The sequence below is a fragment of the Pyxicephalus adspersus genome, chromosome 9 (assembly GCF_032062135.1).
Source record: "Pyxicephalus adspersus chromosome 9, UCB_Pads_2.0, whole genome shotgun sequence".
Classification (NCBI taxonomy): domain Eukaryota; kingdom Metazoa; phylum Chordata; class Amphibia; order Anura; family Pyxicephalidae; genus Pyxicephalus; species Pyxicephalus adspersus.
Window position 1 is genome coordinate 38,413,805 of NC_092866.1, and position 25,708 is coordinate 38,439,512.

General features: G+C 37.4%; 1 protein-coding gene across 1 annotated transcript in view; it reads left to right on the forward strand.

Annotated features, from left to right (window-relative positions):
• Window positions 1-25,708, forward strand: part of LOC140337701 (uncharacterized) — a gene marked incomplete in the record, with an annotated part of 58,574 nt that extends 32,866 nt beyond the window's left edge. The window contains 7 exon segments of the mRNA XM_072421502.1: window positions 1,403-5,394; window positions 7,151-7,276; window positions 12,257-12,443; window positions 15,817-15,962; window positions 16,535-16,630; window positions 19,998-20,137; window positions 24,896-25,708. Coding sequence (XP_072277603.1) covers window positions 1,403-5,394; window positions 7,151-7,276; window positions 12,257-12,443; window positions 15,817-15,962; window positions 16,535-16,630; window positions 19,998-20,137; window positions 24,896-25,143 — 4,935 coding nt within the window.

Sequence of the window (25,708 nt, forward strand, 5' to 3'; positions counted from 1 at the left end):
TTATGCCTAGGAAATCAGTGTGGTTTAAAATATCTTTGTATCAGTGGTTTGATTAAAGCTCCTTTATCCTTAAACCCAGCTAGGGATCCTTGTACTGTGCTCTATCAAAGCCTTTAAAACATTAGTAGTGAATGTTGTCCAAATACAAGAGTTGTATTTTTAGTTGAATCTTGATGTGGTTTGTACATTTCTGGCAAATATGTGCGGTAATTCAGTGTGAAACCGCCTCTATGCCTGAGTTTTTTGTAATAAGGGCTGACCACTGCTACTCTCTCTTCTTTGAAGGGTGATGATTTTGTATCTGCAACCTCCTCTAATTTCCTGCAGGCAGCCTTTATTGGGTGGTTATACTTGGTTCCTCTGACAGCTCTTTCTGCACAAGATATATAAACCACAGTGATGGTGTCATCACTAATTTTATGGGTTTGAAAAGGCATTTGGTGCACATGGAGTGGTCTTAAAGTATGACAAATTAAACAGTTCCACTAGGCCCTGTATTTTTGAGGGGCCCCTCTTCAGTAATCCTCACTCACAGATCCCTCACAGGAATTTTAATACTGTGTTCCCTGTCTCTTTTCTTACTGCCTAGTGTGACACAGAAAAGATATAAAAGAATTATCATGGTCACATAAAAGGTAGACGAATCAGTCAGATTGCATATAGAGTATTGTTTGGGCCCAGGAGAAAGCAAATAAATCTGAGGGCAGCGTGCAGCAAGTATGAGGAAGTAGATTTAAGAGAAATCCCAGCCACAGGATGGCTTGGATTCCTCAAAGAGAGTGCAACCACAAGTCTGTCTAACCTTATCCCCATCAGTTCCACCTATCTAGTGCCTAACAATATTTTCTACCTTCCTGGTGCCTCATCTTCAATATTTCAATATATTTCAATACTTCAATATTGTGCCTAATCTTTACCACCCTTCCTAGGGCCTAACTTTAAACTCCTGGTGCTTAAACTAAATCCCTTTCTATGTGGTACCCAACTTTACTCACCTTCCTTCCTGATGCATAACCTTTATTATTATTACATCTATCCAATTGTAAGTTAGAGGGTAATTGCTGGCCCTGTCACTTACATTCTCTTTACAATGAACTCTGTATGGTTCACATACATGAAAAAACAGTAAGGTTTTTTTAATGTGATAATAACCTTACCATTTACTATGCCCACATTGTAACCACATCCAATTTATGACCATTGGCCATTTTATATCCATGCCCATTTTTGCCGTAGAGCACAAAGCATGCCACATTTTATACCTTCATGTTTACACATTATGCCCTTCAATGGATTTTACATTCATAATTGGTATTGTGGAATATAGTAAAGATTTTTTTTCCCATAATTTAGCTTTGATTTTAGTAATCTGATTTTTCTGTTTCTTCCTTATTGTCTTTAGGAACCAGAAGGGGGCAGTTTAGTGGATAAAAATCCTCAACAAGGAGATGGGGATATAAACCAGAAAGAAAGGATAATTCTTAAAGATGATTTTGTAGAACAAAACACAGATATGGAAACCAACGAAGTGAAGAACATCACAAAAAACAAACGTAACAACAATTTACAGTTGATTGAAAAACAACTGAAAGAACGCACTCTAGATAATGAAAATGCTGAGGAGATCCAATCCTTAAAGGCACAGCTAGAGCTAAGCACTGCAGAGCAGGGATCACTAAAGTTACAACTGAAAGTGAATACTGAAGAGGTACAGACATTAAAAACACAATTGGAATTAAGCACTGGAGAAGTGAATTTACTAAGGACTCATCTAGACCAGACTAATAAAGATAAGCAATCCTTAATGACACAGCTGGAATCAAAATCAGAAGAGGTGCAAAAACTAAAGACACAATTAGAATTATGCATAGGGGAAATTCAGTCATTAAACATACATCTGAAATTTAGTGCTAATGAAGTCCAGTCTTCAAAGAAGCAAGCAGAACAAAAAGATGAAGAAGTTCTGTCATTAAAGGGATTGTTGGAACTGAGTAATAGAGAGGTGAACTCACTAAAGACACAGTTGGAGTCAAGTACTAGTGAGGTGCGTTTACTCAAGACACAAATTGAGTTTAGTACTGTAGAGTTGCAGTCATTGAAAGCAAGATCTGATCTTAATGCTCAGGAGATAACATCACTAAAGACACAGCTGGAGTTAAGGACTCAAGAAGTACAATCACTAAAGACACAACTGGAACTAAGCACACAAGAGGTACAATCACTGAAGACACAATTGGAATTAAGTTCTAGAGAGGTACAGTCTTTAAATAGCAAAATAGAACTGCGTACACATGAGATACAGACACTTAGAAAACAGATGGAGGACAAAGAAAAAGAAAATTTTGTTTATCAGACACATATTCAAAAGAAATCTTTAGAGAATCAGTTATTAAATAAGCAGATATTGGACATGAAAGAATCACATTCTTTAAAACAACACCTTCAAGAGAGTTCTGGGGAAATACTCTGTTTAAAAAAGCAATTAGAAGCCAGCACAAAAGATATGCAGGCTATAAAGCTGCATCTTCAAGAACGAGAAGATAACTCAATTAAGAAACAAAGTGAGGAGAATGCAGTGGAATTTGAGTCTTTAAAAAAGCATCTCGAGGAGAAAACTTCAGAGGTACAAACTGTCAGAATTAACTTGCAACAAAGAGAAGAAGTAGAGCAGTTATTAAAAAAACAACTGGAAGAGAGATCAGGCGAAATCCAGTTACTTAGGAAAAACTTAGAAAATAGAGAAGAGTTGGGACAGCTTGTAAAGAGACAGCTGGAAGAGAAAACAAATGAAGTACAATCACTAAAGAAAGGTTTGGAGAAAAGAGAGAAAATTGAACATTTGCTTAAGAAGCAGTTAGATGAGAGAACAAAAGAAGTACAAGAACTGAAACGAAGCTTGGAAAAAAGAGAGCAGTTAGAAAAGTTAATTGAAAGGGAGTTGGAAGAAAAGAAAGGAGAAATTCAAATGCTAAAAAGAAGCCTAGAAAAAGGAGAAGAAATAGAAGAGCTTCTAAAAAATCAACTGGAAATGAGAACTAAGGAGGCTCAAAAGCTCCAAGAAAACAGGTCAAAAGGAGAAGAAAGAGAGCAGCTAGTGAAGAGGCAACTGGAAGAGAAATCAGTTGAGGTGCAAGAACTCAAGCAAAATTTGACAAAAAGAGAAGAATTGGAGCAAATGTTAAAAAGACAACTTGAAGAAAGAACAGAAGAAGTACAAGAACTCAAGAGAAACATAGAGAAGATAGAGGGTATAGAGCAGTTAGTGAAGAGGCAACTGGAAGAAAGTACTGTAACTATCCAATTTCTTCAGAAACAATTGCAAGAAACTACCAAAGAAGAGCAGTTACTAAAACGACAGTTGGAGGAGAATGAAAGAGAAAGAAAGTCCCAATACAGAGAGAAGGAAGACATTTCAGAGAAAATGGTATCCATGCAGAGACAGCTTCAGGAAAAGGATGCATCAATACAATTGTTAAAGAGACAGTTTATAGACTTGGAAAAAAGAAGTTTACAACAACAAATTAAGGAGCATGCAGATGAAAATAATGATCTGCAAGCTTTAACAACAGAGTCAGCTACATTAAAGCAACAACTCCATGAGATATCCAAGGAAAAAGAGAATCTCAAGAACCAAAATCAAATTGCAGTTGAGAAAGAAGAAAGTCTATTACGAAAGATAAGAAATAGCGAAGCTGACATACAATCTCTTCAGACACAGCTTCAGGATAGCGAAGAGGAAATTCAGTCCCTTAGGAAGAAACTAAATGAGAGTGTTGGGAAACAGCAGTCCTTACAAAGAAAACTGGAGGAAAGTGACTGGGAGTTACAACTACTAAAAAGACATCTGGAAGAAAATGAAGGCCGGAGAAAGGTCCAGCTCAAGCAAATGGAAGAAGATGCACGAGAAAGACAGGCGTGCAAGTTAAAAATGCATGAGCATGCTGAAGAAATACAAGCCCTAACATTACAGCTTAAAGAAAAGGAGACTTTTGAAACTGCACTTAACAAACAGATCGAAAAAAGGTCAGAAGAAATTAATTCCTTGAAGAAACAACTTCAGCAAAGTTTAGAAGAAACTGAGTCACAAAAAAGATACCTGGAAGAGAGAAGTGGGGAGAACTTTTTACTTCACAGAAGGTTGGAGGAAAGGGAACAGTCACTGAAGAGACAACTGGAGGAGAACAGTGCAGAGCTTCAGTTTCTGAGGCGACAGCTAAAAGAGTTTGCTGAACAAGAGCACTCATGGAAAATCCAACATGAGGAACATGAAAGAGAGAAATTGTCTTTAAAAAGGCAGCTTGATGAGAGCAACAACAAATCAATGGAAATACATTTAAACAAATGTGCACAGATCCAAATGCTCAAGAAACAATTGGAAGAGATCATTAGAAATAACGAATGCCTTTTGGAACAAATTAATACAAAAAACAAGCAGCTGCAGAATATGGAATCAAATCAACAGGTGATGCAGAAAAATGAACAGGCTCAATGTCTCTCCAAAAAGCTTCAAGTTAGCGGTGAAGAAGCAGTAAGTTCTCATGTCAACGAAAATGAAATACAAACACTAAGGAGACAGCTAGAAGAATTCACAAGAAAGGAGCAATCCTTGATAGAAGAGCTCAGAGAGAAAGAGATGTCTGAGCAGTCACTAAAGGTTAAACTAGATGAAACCATGAAGCTGGCGGAACTTCTGCAGAGGCAACTGTATGAAAGTTCTGAAGATGTTCAATCTCTTAAAAGACAACTAGAACAAAGAACTGGGGAAAAGGCAGCCAACAAGAGAAAAATTGAAAACAAAACAGAGAGTTATGGTGGCAATGCAGAACCAAGGAAGAAACATCTAGAGGAATCCTCCAGAAACTTGCAATTGCAAGAAAGTCAACTGCTTGATGGTGAAAAGGAAGACAAAACAATTGGACAAGTTAAAGAAAACAATGTTTCTACAACTCTATCCCCCAATACTCCCTCTAATCCCAAATGTTTACAGATTGCACACTCTGTTCCTTTGTTTCCAATGTTTACTTCATCTACTTCAATAGCATCTCCAACCTTTGAACCTGCCCTTCCATTTACTTCATCACCATTAGCAACAACTGCTTCACTTCAATCTCCTATATCTACCACAACACCACTTCAGACGCCTTGTAATATTCTATCTCCATTAATACCTACAACCGAACCTGTCTTTTCTGCTACTGAGTCCCCCATGTCATTATTATTGCTGGAATTGCATGGTGTGCGCAGAGAACGGTCAGAACTACAAGGACGTTATGACTCCCTACTCAGGGATCTACAGAGACAAGAAGGAGAGCTAGAGCGTATGCAAAGAGAGCTACGCAAAGGAAGAAGTGCTATAAGGCTGTTAAAGCAAGAACATAGAGAGCTACAAGACAGGTAGGAAAGCAAAGAGGCTGGTAAATGGTTCATTAGCCAGATGGGACATTTAGCTAGTGAAGACCAACTTGCAAAAAGCATGGCATGAGCAAAATAATTTCTGCCACATGTAAAATCAATCTTTTGTCAATACTTGCAAAGTAATATTTTAAGCAATCATCTTGCAGAAATAGGTATAAACCAATAGGTGATTTAAACTGCAGATAGTATAGAATTTGGGCATAAATCAATAAGTACAGTGAGAAAAGATTTTACCTAACATTCATCCCATAAGTAGCCAAGACTTTTCTTAGGGCAGCTGGCAATAAGTAAGCTCTGCTTTCTCTTTAATTAAATTTACTTTATATACACTATCCTTTTCGTGCTCATTATTAAGAAATAAACTAATAAATCATTAAAATGATAAATACATATTTTGGATTTTGGTCGAAGTTGAAACTGTTTTAAGAAGCTCCAACTGTCACAATAGGCCTTCCACTGTTATAATAAATTTTTTTGGGTTGCTTTTAGTCCACCAAACTGTCTTATTTTTACACCTAGTTTTAAGAGTCGCCTGGTACATAAAAGAACTACTATTTAGCATTCTAATGGTAAGGGTCTACCCGAAATTGAATTATCTATTTCTTGTGATGGCTAAATACGCAGAATAGCATGTGAATGTAATGGTTTTGGCCTCGCTGAAATCAATACATTAGGTAACACTAGTCAAAAACGATTAAAAACACATATTTTTATTTAGAAGAAACATAGCTAATGAGCCAGTTATGTATTTGCTAGTTTTCAAATGCCCCAGGTTTTGGAGAGCAGGACTTTTTCTGCTTTGGGATATCTTTATTTGCAAGATTGCTTGCTTGAAATATCTCTGAATTATTCAAACTACAAATGTTTAAAAATGCTTTCATTATACACAATGTGCAATGTTATCCCAAAAGATCCTGATAAAAAAAGTTAGGATAAAACCTTCTCTGGCCTCAGCTAGAGGCATAGGCAAAGAGATACCATGCGTGCAGGGTACTATGCACCACACTTCCAGTTCCAGGGCATGGCAATACAGCATAACTGCTGATAAATTTTGAGTGGATAGCCAATTTGTCTCAAGCAGCTGCTGTTGAAGCTGAAATCTCAGTCTGTTCAATAACAATATGCTTAAAAAAACCCATGAAAAAATCAGTATAAACTACATCTTTTAATATTAAAAGGGTCCTAAAAAACGCAATATCATTATATAATTTTTTTTTTAACAGAAGTGTCAAACTCCAATACTTGCTTTGATTTAGTTCTAGACATTGTTTTATAAAAAATCCCCCTTATGCCAATCAGCCTTAATAGTTAACATACCCCAAAAAGAGGTTACATCTGATAAAGTCCCCCGCTGTCATCTCAGTATGATTTAGATGCTGACTTATTTTTAGGCTTTACCATAAAGAAGTGACTGGTCATATATTTTATTCTTTTATTATCCAAGAGACACAGTGGAAGTTGCTAACTATGTACAGTGTGGACTTTTATGTAGGTTTGTATTTTTTCTGATGTCCACTTTTGTATCAAACGATCCCTTTTGGACATAATGCATTGGCATTCCTAAAATGACAAGGTTGTGTTTATGTCCATGAATGTAGGTTTTCTAATGTGTTATCTTTCTCATTCCAGAATGGTGGAAGCTAGTGTGTATTGGCAAAATATCTAGATATGAATACCTTCCTAATCAACTATGTGAAATATGTTGTGATTTTTTTTTTTTTGTTCATTTTTGCAGATTTTCTCAGCTTTCTATACAAAAGGAGGAGGCACAGCAGGAGTATCAACGAAAACTGCAAGAGCAAATAGATAAGGTACAAGAACTACAAACTGAAAACCAAAAGCTTCTGGAAGAGCAAAATAGGTGAGTGAAATGACAGATATGAGGTCAGGGGGCGTGGTACCTGTCAAAAACTGGAAATGGGTAGATTGACGAGAGGTATAGATGCTTCTCTAGTGATGTGATTAACAACCGTCCCTTATAAAGGATTGCAAAATACAGATTGTTGTTTAGAATGGAATAAACATCAATGTAGTGTTGAGGATCATAATATTTCAGGAACGCAATCTCTTTTCTCAAGACAGGATTTTAGGATCCTCAAAGGTGTGGCTATACCTAGCAGATAACAATGAGGCTGATTTACTAAAAGAATTTAGGTTGTTCACGTACCAAGGGGATTTATTACTTTGTAAAGGATGCATCACTTTGCTTTGTGAATGTGATAAAAATTACTTTGCGGAGAATACCAAATTACATGCAAAGAAATCTTTAAAAAAAATCTACTTATATGTTTGAATGTTTAAACTCAGCAGAGCCTCATCAAGTAAAATATATTTTGGAAGAGAATAATTCATGTTGCCCACATTTCTATGGTAAATCAACCTGTCAATGGTATTCTTTTCTGTCAATACCTCACCTCTTAAAAAAAACTTTAATAAAACTGGTTATACATGAAATGAACTACAAATCAAGTCCAAGTGAATAAAAATACCAATAAGTAAGTCAGTATGGATTTTTTAAAACAACATAAAATAACATTGCATATAATATTTGCTCACTGTAACGTTCAGTCTGCTCAGGGTTAAACCCCCTTACAAGTTTTGGGTGAAAATCACAGTTTTTGGCTCGTCCCAGCTGCCCCTCTTCAACTAAACTACTAAACTTTTTACACTCACTTTGTAGTTTGGTTAGTATGCTTGGGGTTGTGACGAATGCCCTATCAGCCCGGACCCCTGCGCATAGACTTGCCAGTACGCTCAGTACGCTTTCCAACCACTCCTGTTAACCATCACGCCCAACACACCATCACAGGTAGACTGCCACTACATGCTTAGACGGAAGCACGCACCGTTACCCTTTACAACCGCAATTGTGCTTCTGCTTCTGTAGGGTCACCGGCTGCCACTCCAGAGAGGGATGTCTCAGAAATCACAATGTTATAGTAGTGCTTCAGAACTATAGATCCAGCATAAAACAAAAAGGCAAAACTGTGAAATAATACTTAGGTAGAGTTGGTTCTCCTGGTCCAGGTTGCGGTGTAAAGTTATTAGGCAGAGTCACTGGGCTCCCTGCAGTGCTCAATGTGTCAGTGACGTTGTCCTTAGCAACATGATGGTATCAGTGAGAGCTTCTTTTGCTGGTCTTAAGCTGCGTACACACTTGCAATTTTTGTCGTTGGAAAGGATCTTTCACGATCCTTTCCAACGACAAGGGACTGCACGATGTATGAACGGTGCTGTACATACAGCACCGTTCATGCTCTATGGAGAGGGCACCCTGCTGCGCGCTCTCCCCCTTACCCTTTCATTAGGATCGGTCGTCGTCCATCGTCCGTGGATCCGGCAGGTCGGTCGTTCGGACGATGGAAGGCACCGACTGTACACACGGCAGATTTTCGCCCGATATTTGGCCGATGCCGATTATCGGGCGATAAAAATCTGCCGTGTGTACGTAGCTTTACATGGATTTTTATATGCCAACAACAGAGGTGGGACTAATGTGACCATCCAATGATAGCAGGGTGGGGGCTGGCTGAGGGACTGTGGCCACATGGATTATGGACACTTCCAAAATGCCCTTGTTTTAGCCATTATTAATATTTTCATAAGTACGGGTTTTATGAACTGCCAACCCCCAGAGTATTTATCACCACAAAATACGATGTTCATAGAGACCAAACTAGGTATGTCTTGGACTTATAGTTTCCCAGGGCAAGCTAAATATGGTTTCCAGGCTTCCCTGCAGCCTAGGAAACCAGTTATTGGTCTCGAAATGCTCACCATAATGATCCAGCTAAAAAGCTGTCATCTATTACTTTATACAGAATGGTATATTGTATATATATATATATATATATATATATATATATATATATGTGTTTCAGAATACATATCAGAGATGCTCTGTCTGGCCTTATCTAAAGTTTTTGACACCTGGGACACAAGACTCCACCTTTTACAAAACTGGAGACACACGGTCTACAGACAATTACCTAACAGCAAGCTATTACAACTTAAGACCCTTTGTTATTTTAAGGGAAGGATAAATTCAATTAGCACAAAGACCTTACACAGGAAGACCCATTCTTAATTTTAAAGGGGAGATCAAGACTTAAAATTTTCCACCATATCACACTAAAAATTTACCACAATATCACAGGGGGGTTGGTTCTTCCGTCAAAGAACAAAAGCAACTAACCACTCACTCCAATGCAACTCATTGTGAAGGTTAAGCCTGCAGTAGAATGCTACAACTGCCAACTAAAAGTCTGAAATGGGGAAATTAGTGGTGGACCCCTGGGCCCCTGTGCAGAACTAGTTGGGGACCCCCCTGCTGAACGAACTTGGGGCCTCTGTGGGGACCCCTGTTGGCTGAGAGGGATTTGGGGTCCTCATGCAGCAGCACACTTTGTAACTCCCTGTGTCTACCCCTGACAGTCACTAATTAACTCCCCTATTTGAGAATTAGTGTTTAACATAAAAAAATACAGAAGCATGTTACTGCGGCATCCTACAAAGCCATAATCTTCACTGCTGTCTCTTCTAGGTTGACCACATTTTCGTTGGCCATTGGGCAGCCACTGACCAATCAACTCTTGTGCATGCATGGGAGTTACATTGTCTGCAGCATCTAGGGCTATACCTGGCACTGCTGAGAATGGAGCCTGGCTCTACACTGCATACTGCCTGTGCTGTGCAGTATACAAAACAAAGAACAAAACAAAGATAACCTAACAAAGAACAAAAAGCCACCAAGAATATAGGAAATGTTTCTTGTCAAAAGAGACCTTGCATGTCTCCTCTAACAAAAACCTCTAACTCCTGGCGATGTTTTATATTTTAAGTTTTCTTCTGATATAAACTTTACAGACCATGTCACAAATACCCAGAGGTGACCAAAGATGGAAGCCAAAGAAAAAATTATCACAATTTGCAAAGTTGAGCTTTATACTTGGTCCCTTTTCCTGCTGTCCCAGGCATTGGCCCAGGATTTCCATTGTGGCAAACGCACTCCATGTATCCATAGATTATTCTGATTTAAAGAAGCACTAATAAAACTATGCAATGTATTAAGGCTTAACAGGAACCATTAACCACCTGACCGATAAGCCCGACCTTGGTACGGGCTAAAAAAAGTTACTATTTTCGATAACCCCGAACTTTTCTCCCTATATTAAAATCATCACTTAGAGAGAAGAAGATGCCGGCCGGCGGAGAAGAAGATGCCGGCCGGCTTCTTACCTGGTCCCGCTGGATCATTCAAACTCATTCAAACACATTTTGTATTGGATTGAATACAAACTCCTGTATCCAATCCAATACAAAATAATACAAAATAAATACAAAGTATGTAATTGGTAAATTCAAATTCATATTTTGTATTGGATTGGATACAAACTCCTGTATCCAATCCAATACAAAATAATACAAAATAAATACAAAGTATGTAATTGGTAAATTCAAATTCATATTTTGTATTGGATTGGATACAAACTCTGTATCCAATCCAATACAAAATAATATAAAATTAATACAAAGTACATAACTGGTAAATTCAAACGCTCATTTTGTATTGGATTGAATACAAACTCCTGTATCCAATCCAATACAAAATAATAAAAAAAAAAAATTGTGTGTTTCAAACATTTTTTATATTCATTATATCTACTAGACCCCTTGTTCGGACATATTTCTGTAAGTTACAGATCTACAATTTAAAAAAACTATTTCATGAAAACCTGTAACGCTTTTGGAACAGAAGTCTAGACATCAGTGTAACGCTCAGGTGGTTAATACAGATGTTGTGGTGTTATTATTAATAATATTATTATTAAAAATTATAATAAATAGGATTTATATAGCACCAACATATTACACAACGCTGAACATTAAATAGGGGTTGCAAATGACAGATGAATACAGACAGTGACACAGTTTGAAAAATGGGTTTTGAGTGCCCTTTTAAATGAGCAGAAAGTAGGAGCAAGCCAAATAGGAGAAAGACAATTCCAGAGAGTTGAGGCAGCTCTAGAAAAGTCTTGGTGCCATGCATATGATGAGGTTATGAGGGAGGTAGTCAGCAGTAGGCCATTGAAGGTCAGAAAGGTAACTGGGACAAGAACTATGGAGGGATTTGAAGGCAAAGCACAGGAGCTTGAATTTGATTCTAAGGTGAAATGGAAGCCAATGAAGAGAACTACAAAGAGATGCAGCAGAAGAAGTGCATTTGGAAGGATGGATAAATCTGGCTGCAGCATTCAAAGTGAATCAACCCCATTCAACACAGATTTTCTAAAACAGTGGTTATACAACTAAATATTAGTTCTGTCATTAAAAGGGAAACAAACACTTGAAATATATTTCAGTTTATACGGTGAGTGTAAAGAGGATGTAAAGCAGAGTGCAGGCAGTGCTGTTTTAGAACTACCTAATTTTACCTTTTCTTCACTTTTTGTAAAGGAATAGCACAAATTTGATACATTTTCCTCATGTTTTGATTTGGAATAGAATGTGCAGTGTTCCCAATACATTTGTGTGTATAGCAACCCCTACCTCCCATGTGCTACTTCCTCCACCTTTCATAGATAGCTATTATAGATTGTAAGCTGGGGTCCTCTCCTCCCCCTGTGTTACTGTCTGTATCTGTCATTTTCAACCCCTATTTATGTACAGCATTGTGTATTATGTTAAAGCTAAATAAATACTGTTTATTATTACTAATAATAATAATAATAGTAATAATATGGAAATAAAAGCTATTATAATATAATATATATGTGGTACAGAAGAAAATAACCCAGAATATATGACAATAAGTAATTCTTACTCTGTTTTACCCATATAGGCTGCAAAAGGAAATTTTACACATAGAAAAGAATTCCAATGAAAAGACATCAGAACTGAGAGAAATTAAAAGAGAGCTAGGAGCTGTCCAGAGAGAACACGAGCAACTTGAACGAGAACGCATGGAACTGAAAGAGACTATACAGAGAATGGAGATCAGTAACACAGTGCTAACAGAGCAGTGCCAGGTTAATTTGCTATAAAATAATTGCATGAAAACATGTTAGTGATATGTAGCATTAGCCATAACAAAGAGTGTATCATTTTTTGGACGAATCTGAAACTTTTTGGACAGTTTACACCTAATTTAATACTTGTGTGGTGTAAATTTACAATTAGCAAAATAGACCTCTGGTTCTTCCTTGGTAGATGTACATTTTCATTAACATAGCGCCATTCTTGTGACCTTATTTTCATGTAATAAGTAGTGATAAATGGTGCCTGGGATCAAGACAGGTATTTGATTAGTTATTGTGGTATAGCACCCCTATAAAGCATATATGTAAATAGGGTGGCACCAAAAACTGGCGTTTTAGGGATTTTCTATACCACAAATAATTGCAGTTAAAATATATTTATTATATACAAATATAAACAGACATTCACAAATAAAAAGATTAAAATTTCATTGCAATCAAGGCAAGTAGGTACATAGTCACATTGGACAAAATCATTATATATTTGGTAATTTCACTTGATACAGAGTTTCTTACATACAAAAAAAATGCATATAGAAAAGTTTCACTTAGTAACGCATTGCACAGAGTCTTCTCAGCTTCATAAGACTCAGAAAATGTATTAGAAGTAAAAGTAGAATACAAAAATCTCTTCTAAGTATATAGATGAATATTAAACATAGACTTTTTGTAATCACATTTTCAAAGAATATATAAGAGGTAAGTATAACACAGGTCAACAAAAAACGAGTTTTGATAATCATCAGAAACCACAGAAAAATTTTCTAAATCAGTTTTTCAAGCAGATTTCCGATCTGTTTTCAGTTTTTCACACGTACAGTTCCTGAGTTATGAGTACTATTATAGTTAACATTGTACGTGCATGTATTTTGTACTAAAACATAAGCACTATTGAAGTGAATGTTAATACATCTTCAGTGTGAAGTAAAATAAGGCACACTGTGGTAAAGATCTACTGAACAGTATTAGTCAGGTACCATTGTTTCCTCAGAAATGCTTGGAGTATGATTTTCTTGTATACTCTTTGTCTGGATTGTCGCGGTACAGCATCCAGCAGTAGCCAGCCATCATACTTTCATTCCAGAAACCTTGGTATTGGTGCTCCATTAACTGAATGTCCTGGTAAAAATGTTCTCCTTGTTTGTCACTCACCATACCAAGATTTTCCGTGAAGAATTCTAGATGTGATTTCTAGTCACTTGAATGCATCCCAAGCTTCTAGCTCAGCTGCTGAGAGAGATCCTGCAAAACAGACTTGATCCGTGGCCCTATAAAAATATCCCTTCCTTCATTTTTGAAGTGCTTATGTTTCAAAACTTCTCAACAAGGTACTGAAAACCCATAGAGTTTGATTTACCAATGGCCTTTACAAGGTTCTTCATCAAGCCTAACATGTTATTGAGAGGTGGCAGAAATATTTTATGCGGATCAACCAGAGGCAGAAACTTGACACTGCTTGTTCCGGGCTTATAGGTATCTCTTGGTAGCCAATGACACTTGACATAATGGTCTCCCGTAGATCGGCTGTCCCACAGGCATAGGAAACGGCAATATTTTGTGAATCCTCCTTGCATTCCCATCAGCAAGCCAATGACCTTTAGATCCCCATAGATGTTCCACTGGTGTGTTTTATACTGGATTGCTTCAAGTAGTAACTTCATGTTGTCATAGGACTTTAGGTTAACGTAATGGGCAATCGGTAAATTTAGCTTGGAATTACCATTATGCAGTAAGACTGTTTTCAAGCTTCTTTTGGAGGAATCATTGAAGATACGCCATTCAGATGGAACATGCTCTTATGAAAAACTGTTAAGAGTGCATTTATATCATGACAGTAGCAAAGTGAGCCATCACTAGTGAAGAACGTTGTCAAGTTATGATTTTGTTTTCTGTAGTGAGTTACAGTTACACTCTTTGCAAGCAAGTGCTTCTGTTTAAGCCTTGAAGCAAGAAGTTCTGCTTTGTCTTTGGAGAAATTTAAAACACAAACGAGATCATTCAGCTCTGCTTGTGTAAAGGTCTCTGGTTCTGAATCTTCATCGGCCAAGTAGTCAGAATAAGATGATTCGGGGTTGTAACTGGCTGCAACTCTAGCGCATTTCTCATCAGTCCCTCATGTGGTGGTACCAGAACTGGCAATGAATCATTATCACTGAACACAGATTTGAAATCCGCATCAATAATACTACAAAGCCCACATCATCTGATGAAAATGACATGTTGACCTTTGTAATTAGTCTTGCCTTGTCAAAAGCTGCAGAGTTCTCCTGATGGTATCTCTTTTATTTGTGATGGGAACACCAAGACATAAGGTGTTATTATGGTATGTGAAACTCTCCTGGTTTCAATAGGAACCCCCCTTATTGTTCAGTATTATTTATCATTGTGCATAGGAACAAACGATAAGGATCCTCAGGAGAGTTGAAACCATATGGGGTGTTCAGAGGAAATGATCCAACAGCTTTTTATATAACCTTATTTTCATGCCTGGGTCCTGAAACATGTAAGAGCTGTCTTGAGTCAACTAATTAGTTCTGTAAAAATATAGTATTTCACATCCCCAAAAGACCAGGTAATATAGGACCGAGCCACATGTTCCAGAGAAGCATGTAGCTGCAAATATTTAAAGAATACTTGTGTCTATTTTTGGAAGAATAATTCATAGGAGGCTGCCATAGGTGTGCACATCCAGAGGCAAAGAAATTACAAATTGCAAACTGCCTCATCATAAAATTTTTGCTGGCTGTGTAGATATTTACTGTTAAGCACAGTCAGTAATATATTTTTAAAATGTAGTAAAGTATTGGCTGGTTAGTTTATCTCACTTTTATCTCATTGATAACATTTCCTAATTGGTATGGGTTCTGTGGGCTCTCCCGATTGAGACTGTGCCATGCTATTCCTGCATGAAGTTCTAGTAACTCATCGCCAAGTCATCTTATAACCCACCTTGTTGCAGACTTGTCTTCATGCCTGGGACTGCAATGGAAAACTGCTACCTACCCAAAAACCCACACATTGTAAATAAGTGCACATCTGCCCCTGTATGTGTCTGCTTAGTGTGTGTCTGGATTCCAGTACTGCAGATATCTTTTGGCATATACCATTAACTGCTTAGAGGACATGTTGGCTTACACAGCTATCATAATCCATCACAGACTACTGCCCAGTAATTTCTGCTATTGTTAACTTGTTGTCCATGGTAGCAGGCAAATACCTGTAGTAACAAAGTTCTAAATTTATGGTTTAACAGTGTGATCCAATTCAAACCCATGCCCCCACGGCTAAAATTGCTAAAGGTATGATGTGTATAGTTTTATTGTTGACCTGTGAGGCCATGTTACAGTTGTTTGGTTTCTTACAGGTATTATCCCAGGTGAAATTTTCTCTTCAAGAACAGAACAACATCCTACTTTCCCAGATTAACTCTCTAACCCATGATAACCGCGAGTTGTTAGAGCGCAGCCTAGAGAGCGGAGCTTTAAGACAAGAGGAAGAGAGGCAATTCCGGTAATGTTAAAAGATATATACTTAATTTTTCAGAAAAAATCCCTGCATTTTAGCTTTTTACTATAATAGAAGAAAAAACAGTGATGGAAAAAATACATAGTGTATGGGAAGTTCTACACCATTTCTTTCACTGACAATGCTCATAGTAATGTGTTTTAGTGTTGTAAAATGCATTATACATGTGTTTATCATTGAAGTGCTACCGAAATGACCTTACCTTCACATAAATATACAGAAAAGGCATGTAAAATAAACCATAGGAAGAATGCACAAAAATAAGAAATAATGAAAACAAAAAAAAACATTAATGTGCAAAAATGTGTGATTGGGGTTTTAATCTCGTCCACTATTTTATCATCATTTTAGTGATGTAGAAGCATCTACTGCTCGTTGATGCAATTTTCCCCTCATAACTGCCCATGCCGCTAAGTATACACCTAATGTTTCCCTGTACTGCCTGAGCGCCTGAATGTGCTAACATTACATAGCACATCGGACAGATATAAAATATTTTCAGTCTACAAGCATAATTGTATATGTTAAATGTCTATTGTTTTCCCCTTGTTTTATAGAGAGAAACTGACAGAGCTGAAGCACGAAAAGCAAAAACTGCTTGATAAGATTATGGATCAGTACCGAGTGTTAGAACCAGCTCCAACAATACAAAGGTAATCCAGGTAGTAGAGGACTATAGCCCAGATTAATTACATAGCTCAAAAAAAAAAACATTTTTTTTCACTTTCCAAAGATTTTTCGATATATTTAGTGTATTTCAGGTCTGATGAATTCAGAAATAAATCAGTTTAATTGAATTGGCTCTAGTTCTCGTGATACAGGAATCAGAATAGATGATTTTACCAACAACAAATGTTAACACAATATATTATTATCAATCTTCATTTACGCCAATGTTTTGCATTTTATATATTAAATGTAGCATTATTTACATGAAACTTTAATTTGCCTTCTTTTTATTCATACATTTTCTTTTTTTACAGAAATATGAGTCCTTCAAGAAGAAGTTGTTTGAATGACCCTAATGTATTTTGCTACATTTGTGGTGAATATTCTTAGCAAAAACAGAAAAGAAATATTATAGAATTTGTGAATTTAAATTGGGGGACCAAGATAAGTATTGGGCTCCCCATATGGTATGCAAAACTTGAGTGTCTACGTCAGTGGAAAAATGGAAAACTGAAAAGTTTGAAATTTGGTGTACCTCTGGTATGGCAAAAGCCAAAAAAATCATCATAATGATTGTTAACTTTGTGCTGTGAATTTAAAGTGTTTCAATTGTTAAAAGAAAAACAAGTGGGAGTACCCTGATTTGGAATCAGCAAGAAGACCTGTGTCGCATGGTGCTTATGTTCCCATACCAGTGTTCAGTACACTTCATGATATTCCTGTATCCGACATGGAGGATATACAGGGTTTGGAGTGTAATCCCAGAGTTAGTAGTGGAAGTGAATATGAAGGAAGTGTTTCATCAAACCAGCAGTTCTCCCAAGAAGAGCTCAATGATTTAATACGTGACCTAAGTCTGTCAAAACAAGCATCTGAACTTTTAGCATCAAGGCTAAAAGAAAAGAACTGTCTGAGACCGGAAGTTAAAATAACAGTTTATAGGACAAGAAAGGTGACACTCCTACCATATTTCAGTGAAGATGGAGACTTTGTGTACTGTTGTAACATCCCTGGATTACTAGCCCATATGGGAGTACCGGAATACTGAGCAGAAGACTGGCGGGTTTTCATAGACAGTTCCACTCTAAGTTTGAAATGTTGTTTTACTACATAATGGCAACTGCTATACATCAATTCCAATTAGTCACTCAAACAAACAAACAACAAAACTTAAAGAAGAATATGAAAATATCTAAATGGTCTTACAAAAGTATACAAAAGTCCATTTGTGTTGATTTAAAAATGGTGAACTTTCTACTTGGACAGCAAAGTGGATACACAAAGTACCCATGTTTCATCTGCTTGTGGGATAGTAGAGCAAAGCAGGATCACTGGATCACATCAAGTGTCATGGCCTTCAAGTGAAAACATGAAAAAAGTTCATTAACAAGCTAATGGTTGACAGCAAAAATCATTATTCCTCCACTACACATAAAGTTGGGATTAATAAAGCAATTTGTTAGAGCTCTAAACAAGGACAGTGATTGCTTCAAATACATTTGTAGATTTTTCTCAGGATTGAGTACTAAAAAATTTAAAGCAGGAATTTTACATGACTGATACTGAAGCTATGACAGGTATGTCATGGTTGTCAAGAACTTCTTGGGTAACCATAAAGCACAAAATTATGAAGAACTAGAGCAAAACTTGCTCCTAAACTTTAAAAATGTGGGTGCTACTATAGGCATAAAGATACACAATCTCCATTTGCAAAAATTTCCAGAAAACCTTGGCGATTTCAGTGAGGAACAAGGGTAGAGGTTCCATCAAGATATAAAGGTGATGGAAGAAAGGTATCAGGGCAGATGGAATAGACACATGATTGCAGACTACTGCTGGAGCCTTCAGCGTGATTGTCCTGATCATCAGCATAAAAGGATTCATTTTGTATACGTAGGCATATCTAGTTTATTTTGCTTAATTTTCATTTTTCATTAGTTTTCTATGATGGTATTGTTTATACCAATACCATATTTGTAATCTGTGCATCAAACATAACCTAAAATGACTTTAATCTGTTTGGCAAGAAAATTGTTGTTGACCAGAGTTATCATACCAAAACTTGGTGGAAATGTGGTTAGACTAAAATGTACCCCTCTCCCTCAACTCTGATGATTTTAATAACTTTGAAGGTTAAGGGTTTGTTCTCTCTAATGCAATGTAATAACACATGCATGGGAATGTTATGTATGGCAATGCACACTACATGCATTTTTGTTCTGCATTACCATCCATTCTCATAGTTACTGCCACCAGCCTTTACCAGTGCATGTTAACTTGGTAATGTGTGGCAACTTGGTAAAGGTACAGCCTTTAGGAACAATCATATAACCTGTGATGCTGCAAGTCAGTCAGTTTCTTTTGAATAATTTCCAGAGACAGATAAACATTAGAAATCTAAAGTAGAAGGAAGCACACAGGTACAAAAAAATCTTTACTTGGAACCAATTATTTAAAAAAAAAAACTTTTTACAAACTTGAACATAACAGGAGTTTAGAGTAATTACCATCTGCATGCGGCAGGAAGGAGTAAGCATTTTCTTTGTCCCCTCTCCACCAGTCATTACTCTTGAGCTGTCCAATAATGAGCTGCTTATACTGGAAGATGCCGCACCCTTTTTAAAGATTAAAGCAGATACCAAAGGGTATACTGTGATGATCTTTTAGAGTTAAAATACCTCTGTTATGCTCATACATCACCTAGCTTGGCATGTGCTAAACATAAAAAATACAAGTGATGCTACATTCACTTTAGAATGTGGAAGGAGCTTTTCATAGTGTTTAAATAACAACTATTAATATTAAATAACAACAGCTTCAACTAAAAGTATGACAACAAAACACCTTCTACCTTTCAGTAGATTTTAGATGGTATTTGTACATACAGAATTTTAACAACAAAAGAAACAAAATATATAGATCACAGACAGTGTAGATATTATATCAGCTAAACGATCTTATGAGTACTTGTTTTTAATACCTTGGTTATTTTTTGACTATTCATTTTCATGGATGCAGTTTGGATAAATGAGACATGGTGATAAACAACCAAATCCTACCCTTGTTGCAAAATTTCAACTTGCTCAAACGTTAATGCAACTGAGTTGATTCTTCTTTGTTTTCCATAATCCACTATTGGCTTGGTCTACTGATACAATACAACTGGTCCAACGGTTTCAAAGGACAAGCAGATGTCTCCTGTGCCATAATATTTAGTAAAACTTCTTTCTGCCAATCTATGGCCACCCATATTCAGATAACCAACTTGCATTGTATTAGGCAATTGTGTCTAAAAATAAAAAGTAATTAGATATGTGGCATATGAAAATTATTTGGTTTCTATGTTTTCAGTCATAGGAGAGGTAACTGGATTGCAGATAAAATGAAGAGGCTACTGAAAACTAAAGAAAAGCCCTCAAAAGTACCCGGAGAAACCCCTCGTTTTCTAAGCCCTCCTAATGAGCCTCTAGACCCAGAAAGTCCTTCTAAAGGTAATTATCTTTTGTTTACCTAACACCTTTGTGTTTGATAAGAAAACATATACCTAGAAAACGGGTATCATTTTTTTTCTGTGGGTCCTACTAGTATAAAACATTTTGTGCATATCCAAAAGATAGATCAAAGGTAGAGGCAATTTCAGAAACACAATTCAAGGTGAAATGTAATTCCCTGACACTCCTCCTGGCAGCATGCACACATGGGTTAGCTCTGGCCCTTGGTCTCCACAGGACCACTTTACCAAAGCAATAAAAGTAACCCCCCTCTGCCCTGCAGGTGTTTCCCCTACCTCTCCCCCTATGGTTCAGCCTCTCCAAGGGAAAGTCCCATTGCGGATGGTAAATCCGAGTGTATGGTGATATGGAGCTTAAATAGCCCCCTTGTTGCGGGTAAGTAAACAGTGGGGCAAGTTTTTTTTACCTGTTTTCATTCTTTTTTGTTGCCCAAAACAGTCACTCAGTACCTTGCACAGGTGCAGCAAACTTCAGCTCACAGCCATCATTTAAATGGCAGTAGTAGAGATAAGTTTGAAGGAAAGAATGTCTTTGCTTTTTGTTGTACCTTTTGAGGCACCTGCAGTATGGCTCCATGAAATTGCAGTGAACCTCAAATAATAGGGATTGCATATAATTTGGAAGAATTTTGTAGTAACATTTTTGTACATACAATATGACTTAGTGCACTGTTGCTCTGCCTGATGGGGTTTTTTTTTTACCAAGATTCTGTTATTCTATAATTATGCATACGTGTATCTCATTCTGTGGTATTTTGTGTGAAAACCTTGGAGGTTTTTTCTTGGTTACTTGTACATTTATTAAACCATTAGATGTTAATGAGTGCAATTTGCTATCATACCGCTGGTAATCTTCAGACTACTCCAGTAGGGTATATTTTACTCTAGTAACAGCCTGTGTTAGGCGACCATCACCATCCTGCTTACAGCAGGCGCCACTCTGAAATACTTTTTCCGTTTTCTACTTCTTGGTAGCTGCTATGCTGACTGGCAGGAAGTCAGATAGTAAATTGTATTTTAAGGTTTTTGTTCTGAGGTACATATATCAGAAAGACATATTCCTTTTTTTTTTAGTTGCTGGCTCACTTAACCTCACCTCACAGGCACAAAAGCTGTGGCACAGGTAGGGGATAGATTTAGGAGATGGATGTCACCTTTTAAAAAAGAGTGTTAACGTGGTTTCCTTCTATCGTGGGATAAAAGCCCTCTAAGAAAGCATACCAGGAAGTCAGAGTATGCTTCTCTCCAGCTCAGTCCACCGTGCCTCTAATAGAGGGTGTGTAATAAAGACGACGTCTCCATGTATGCCAGTGTCAAAGGGTGCTAAGTCTTCCTTAAATCAATGTGCAATTTGGCAATGCAACCAGGCATTTATCCCACCGACCATCACACTGACCAGCAATGGGCAATCTGTGCCTCAGCTAATATTGACAACAGTTAATGTTTTGGCTAGTTGTAAATGTGACATTCTTCCCACTGGCAGCAATGCAACCAGGCATTTATCCCACTGACCATTACACAAGCGTACAGTGATCTGTGGATGTGTGGATTGTGGCAATGGTTCCTTAAGACTCAAAAGTTGTTTCAGGGACTTTTCCTATTTTAAAAGATTTAGAAACAAGGATTTAGGCCATCAAGCAAAAAGAAATCTCCTGCCCATTTTAAGTCAGTCTGCAGATCATTCTGCCATTGAAGTATGCTGGGTGTGTGGCCTTGCTCTTCAAACTTATCTGTGCATACTCCGTAAAAGAAGCAAATAAAGATAAGGAACGCACAACCAAGCCATGCATTATGTCTGCACCAGATATTTTCCGCCTGCCTCTCAAGTACTATCTGTTTGGCAAAGGGATAAAAGCCCTGGAAAAAAAGCGTCCCAGAAAGACAAGACACCTGTCTTCCCCCAGCCCTATTCATCCATCCTCTATAAGAGGACGAGGGGCAAGAGAAAGTTCATCCTGTGAAAATACCAATAGAAATCATTCCAGAGGAAAATCAGTGGAGCACCTGGAAAATGAATCATGTTGGGCATGTGGCGCAAGATCATTACCAGCTAAGCGGGTGTGGGTGTGTGCTATATGCTTTAAAGAAGCAGGCCAAATAAAAGAAATTGAATCAAGGCTAGTAAGAAGTGGCCAATCTTCACCTAAAGAAGTCAAGTTCCACATTTTGGAAAGAAAGTACAATTATTTTCCGTTGAAGCGAATCTACACCACAACAGGTCTCGTTGTTGCGCAGCAGTAGTATTAGGATTGGGGTCACGTTATTGAGGTGGGCAGATAAACAGGACATGTATGCCTCCCAGATCCTATTCGGTAGAAGGTATACAGAGGATCACAGAGGGCAAGTTGCCAGGGTGTGGCATAGGCATCAGTAACTGTGCAGGAGGCACTAGATTTCCTGTCAAGGAACCCTCACTAACCCTCAGTAAATGGAACCTAAAAGTCCTAGGTTCTGTAGTCAGATAGTCTAAGAAGAGCCTAAGGAAAGCCTATTTAGGGTGTATCCATCCAGACGTTGAAGATAGAAACAAGATTGTCCAGGTTTCCGGCATTTGGAAAAGCACGTGGACACCCTGTGTGATTTCAGTCAGGTAACAAGGTTATTGTCAGGCTTTGTCAGGCTTTCTGAGATCCTGGTACATTCGGACAACAGTTCCAAGCGATTCATAGAAATTCAACGCGCTTCTATCTTATTTGAAAGGAATGGGACAAGCAGTGGTGCTTCTTTCAATAGGAGAGCAAGAAAGAGGATTATTTTGCAAACTTTTCATAGTAAGGAGATCTCTGATGGGTTTAGATCAATTCTGGACCTAAAAAATTCAAATCTCTTTCACACTAGAATGTTTTGTATGATAATTTTGCAGATAACCTTGTCAGTCATTTGTCTGGCTCATTGGATGATTTCAATAGATCTAGCAGAAGCTTACAGGCCTGTCTCAATTGTGGAATGCCACCAGACATTCTTCCTGTCTGCTATGTTTCAAACACCTCCAGTTCACCTGTCTACCCTTCAGTCTTTCCACATCTCCAAAATGTTTAATAAAACAGTTGTCACAGTGATAACCTTGCTCTGGTTCAGGGAGTCAGCCTATGTCACTATTTGAATGACGTTCTTTGCTGACAATATCCAAAGCCAAGTGGAGAGTCGGAAGAAGACAATTCTGCAAACTCTGACTCTGTTGAACTATCAGAAGAGTCAGTTAGGGCCTGTGCAGGGAATAGAAATGTGAGCATAATATTCATTACAGTGAAATCTAGAAAAACTTTTGACTTCGTACAAAGTGGCACAAATGATGGTGTGGACTCAAAGAGTTTTAGAGGGGCCGACACTGCCAGCGAAGGAATTATTATAATTATGCAGGTCAGATATTCTACATTACAAGACAAAGTGGAACAAAGATTGTCTATTTCCTTCAAGTCACAGTCTGTTTCTTTGTTTTTCATGGACAAAGAAGCATCTCAACTTTTCTGTCTCCTAACTACAAATTCAGAAAGAGCACGGCTCAATCCCAACATGCTTTGCTTGGCTTCTGGCAAAGCGTGTCGGGATTGAGCCGTGCTCCTTCTGTATTATTTTAGGAAAAGATGTGTCTAGTATAAGGGGCAAAACACCCCATGACATTAATAGGGGACACCCAAATTGTGGAAGCATTTATCTGTACATTTTTTATGTTGATTGTATCACTTAATTGCTAAGATATATGTTTTTTCTTTATATATACACATTTAAATTGCCGCAAAAAAAAACTGCTTTTCTTCTTTTTCATTGTCAGATCATTTCTCAACCACAAGTTGTTTAGAACTGGGAATGCACAACTACAGTGAGGCTTAAAGTAGAACTAAACCCAACAATTCAAATGATTCCTGAAATAGTTACATTCAAGGCATGTGCCTTTGGTGATAACGTTCATAGTTAATAGGTGATAACTTGTGTCATAGTTGATCAATTGTGAAGCGCCATGGCAGACCTTAAGAGGCAGATTTGTTGCCAATTATGCACTCAACCAATACAATATTTTGGTCAACAAAACTGAAACATGGCACATACATCTAACCTTCCAATCGATTTCCCTAAATAAAATAGTGATTGGAATTTAGGTGGATTTTACTGATAGGAAAATTTGGCATTTGCAATCTATTGGGAGTAGATTTTACTTATGATTCACTTTGGATCTAATCCTTTAATCAGTTTGGAAGTCAACCAGGAGAAAATCTACTTGTGTGTAACAGACCTTAGATGGCACCTTACTTGTCTGTAGAGGATAGGGCAGTTTCATACAACTTTACATTCAGTATGAGACCCAAAAAGCAATTTTTTTGTAATCACACCACTAAAACTAAAATAAGTGGTGGAGGAGTACATGTGGGAGGTAAATCAAAATTGTGCACCAAAAGAAACGTACAATCTCCACCAGATGGAGATTTTAATGTCAAATTAGTGCTGAGAATGCAGAGAATTTAATGTCAAATTAGTGGGCTGATCTAATGCAACCGCAAATTTAAATATATTTTAGTGAATCCAAGATTTACGTGTAACAATTACTATATTAAGCCTAAAGTTATTTAAAAAAAAAAAAAAAAAGAAAGTAAAACAAATGTACATTAGTACAAAGTGGAAGGCAATAGATTCCCTATCTGCCAATATTCTCAAACAATTATCTCAACACTACCCATCGTGCACTTTTTTTTAATTCTTTTCCACCAGGTTAACTTATCCAGTATGCTTTTGTTTTGTTTAGGAAGTGAAGTAACTCTCCGTCGCAGTAGAAGTTCTGTCAGCAGTCATTCATTCCAGGATACACCTCCTCGGTTTCGCCGTGCTAAATTAAGTTCCACTATTCGCAGCACTGAATCATTTAATGAATCAGACTCTACTCCCCGTGATAAATTCCGTCTAAGGCGCAGGGCACAGGTTGTAGAGGGTGAAGGTGAAGACACAGAATCTGAAGGGTGGAGACAGAGTAAAGAAGAAGAGTCCGCAGAGTAAAGAGTACCCCCTGGAGCAAATTACACCCAGAGATGGCCTGTATATAAGGTGTACAATGAGGCTTTATCTATTTGGGGTAGAAAAAAATACCAAACACAGCAAAGATTATTTCCTTTTGCCACATTACATAAATTACTTTGCTGCCAGGCTTAAGAGAAAATTAATAAAAATCTAACCTTTTATTCCACAAATTGTTGAATATATTTTAAAGGACAAAAATTCATCTACGCAAATACCTTTGTGGTATTTTACTACTAGTCAGTATTTGCTACTTGCACCTTTGTTTTGATCACAATTCCTATAACATTCTATTAATTTAAATACAGAAATAATATATTATAGTACACAGATGTATTTATAGAAGGTGAGATCTTACACTCATAGATGCTGAAAATTTTCTGATATTAAATGAAAAAAGAAGCAAAAGGGCTATTAAATTTGTACCTGTGGGCTCACTTTATCTTGTAACTGGCCACCACCTACCTGCTCACATTCTTGGATAATCTTCAGAGCTTTTTGGGATGCCCCGAACCTGGATACTCTAGTATACAAACACTGAACATAC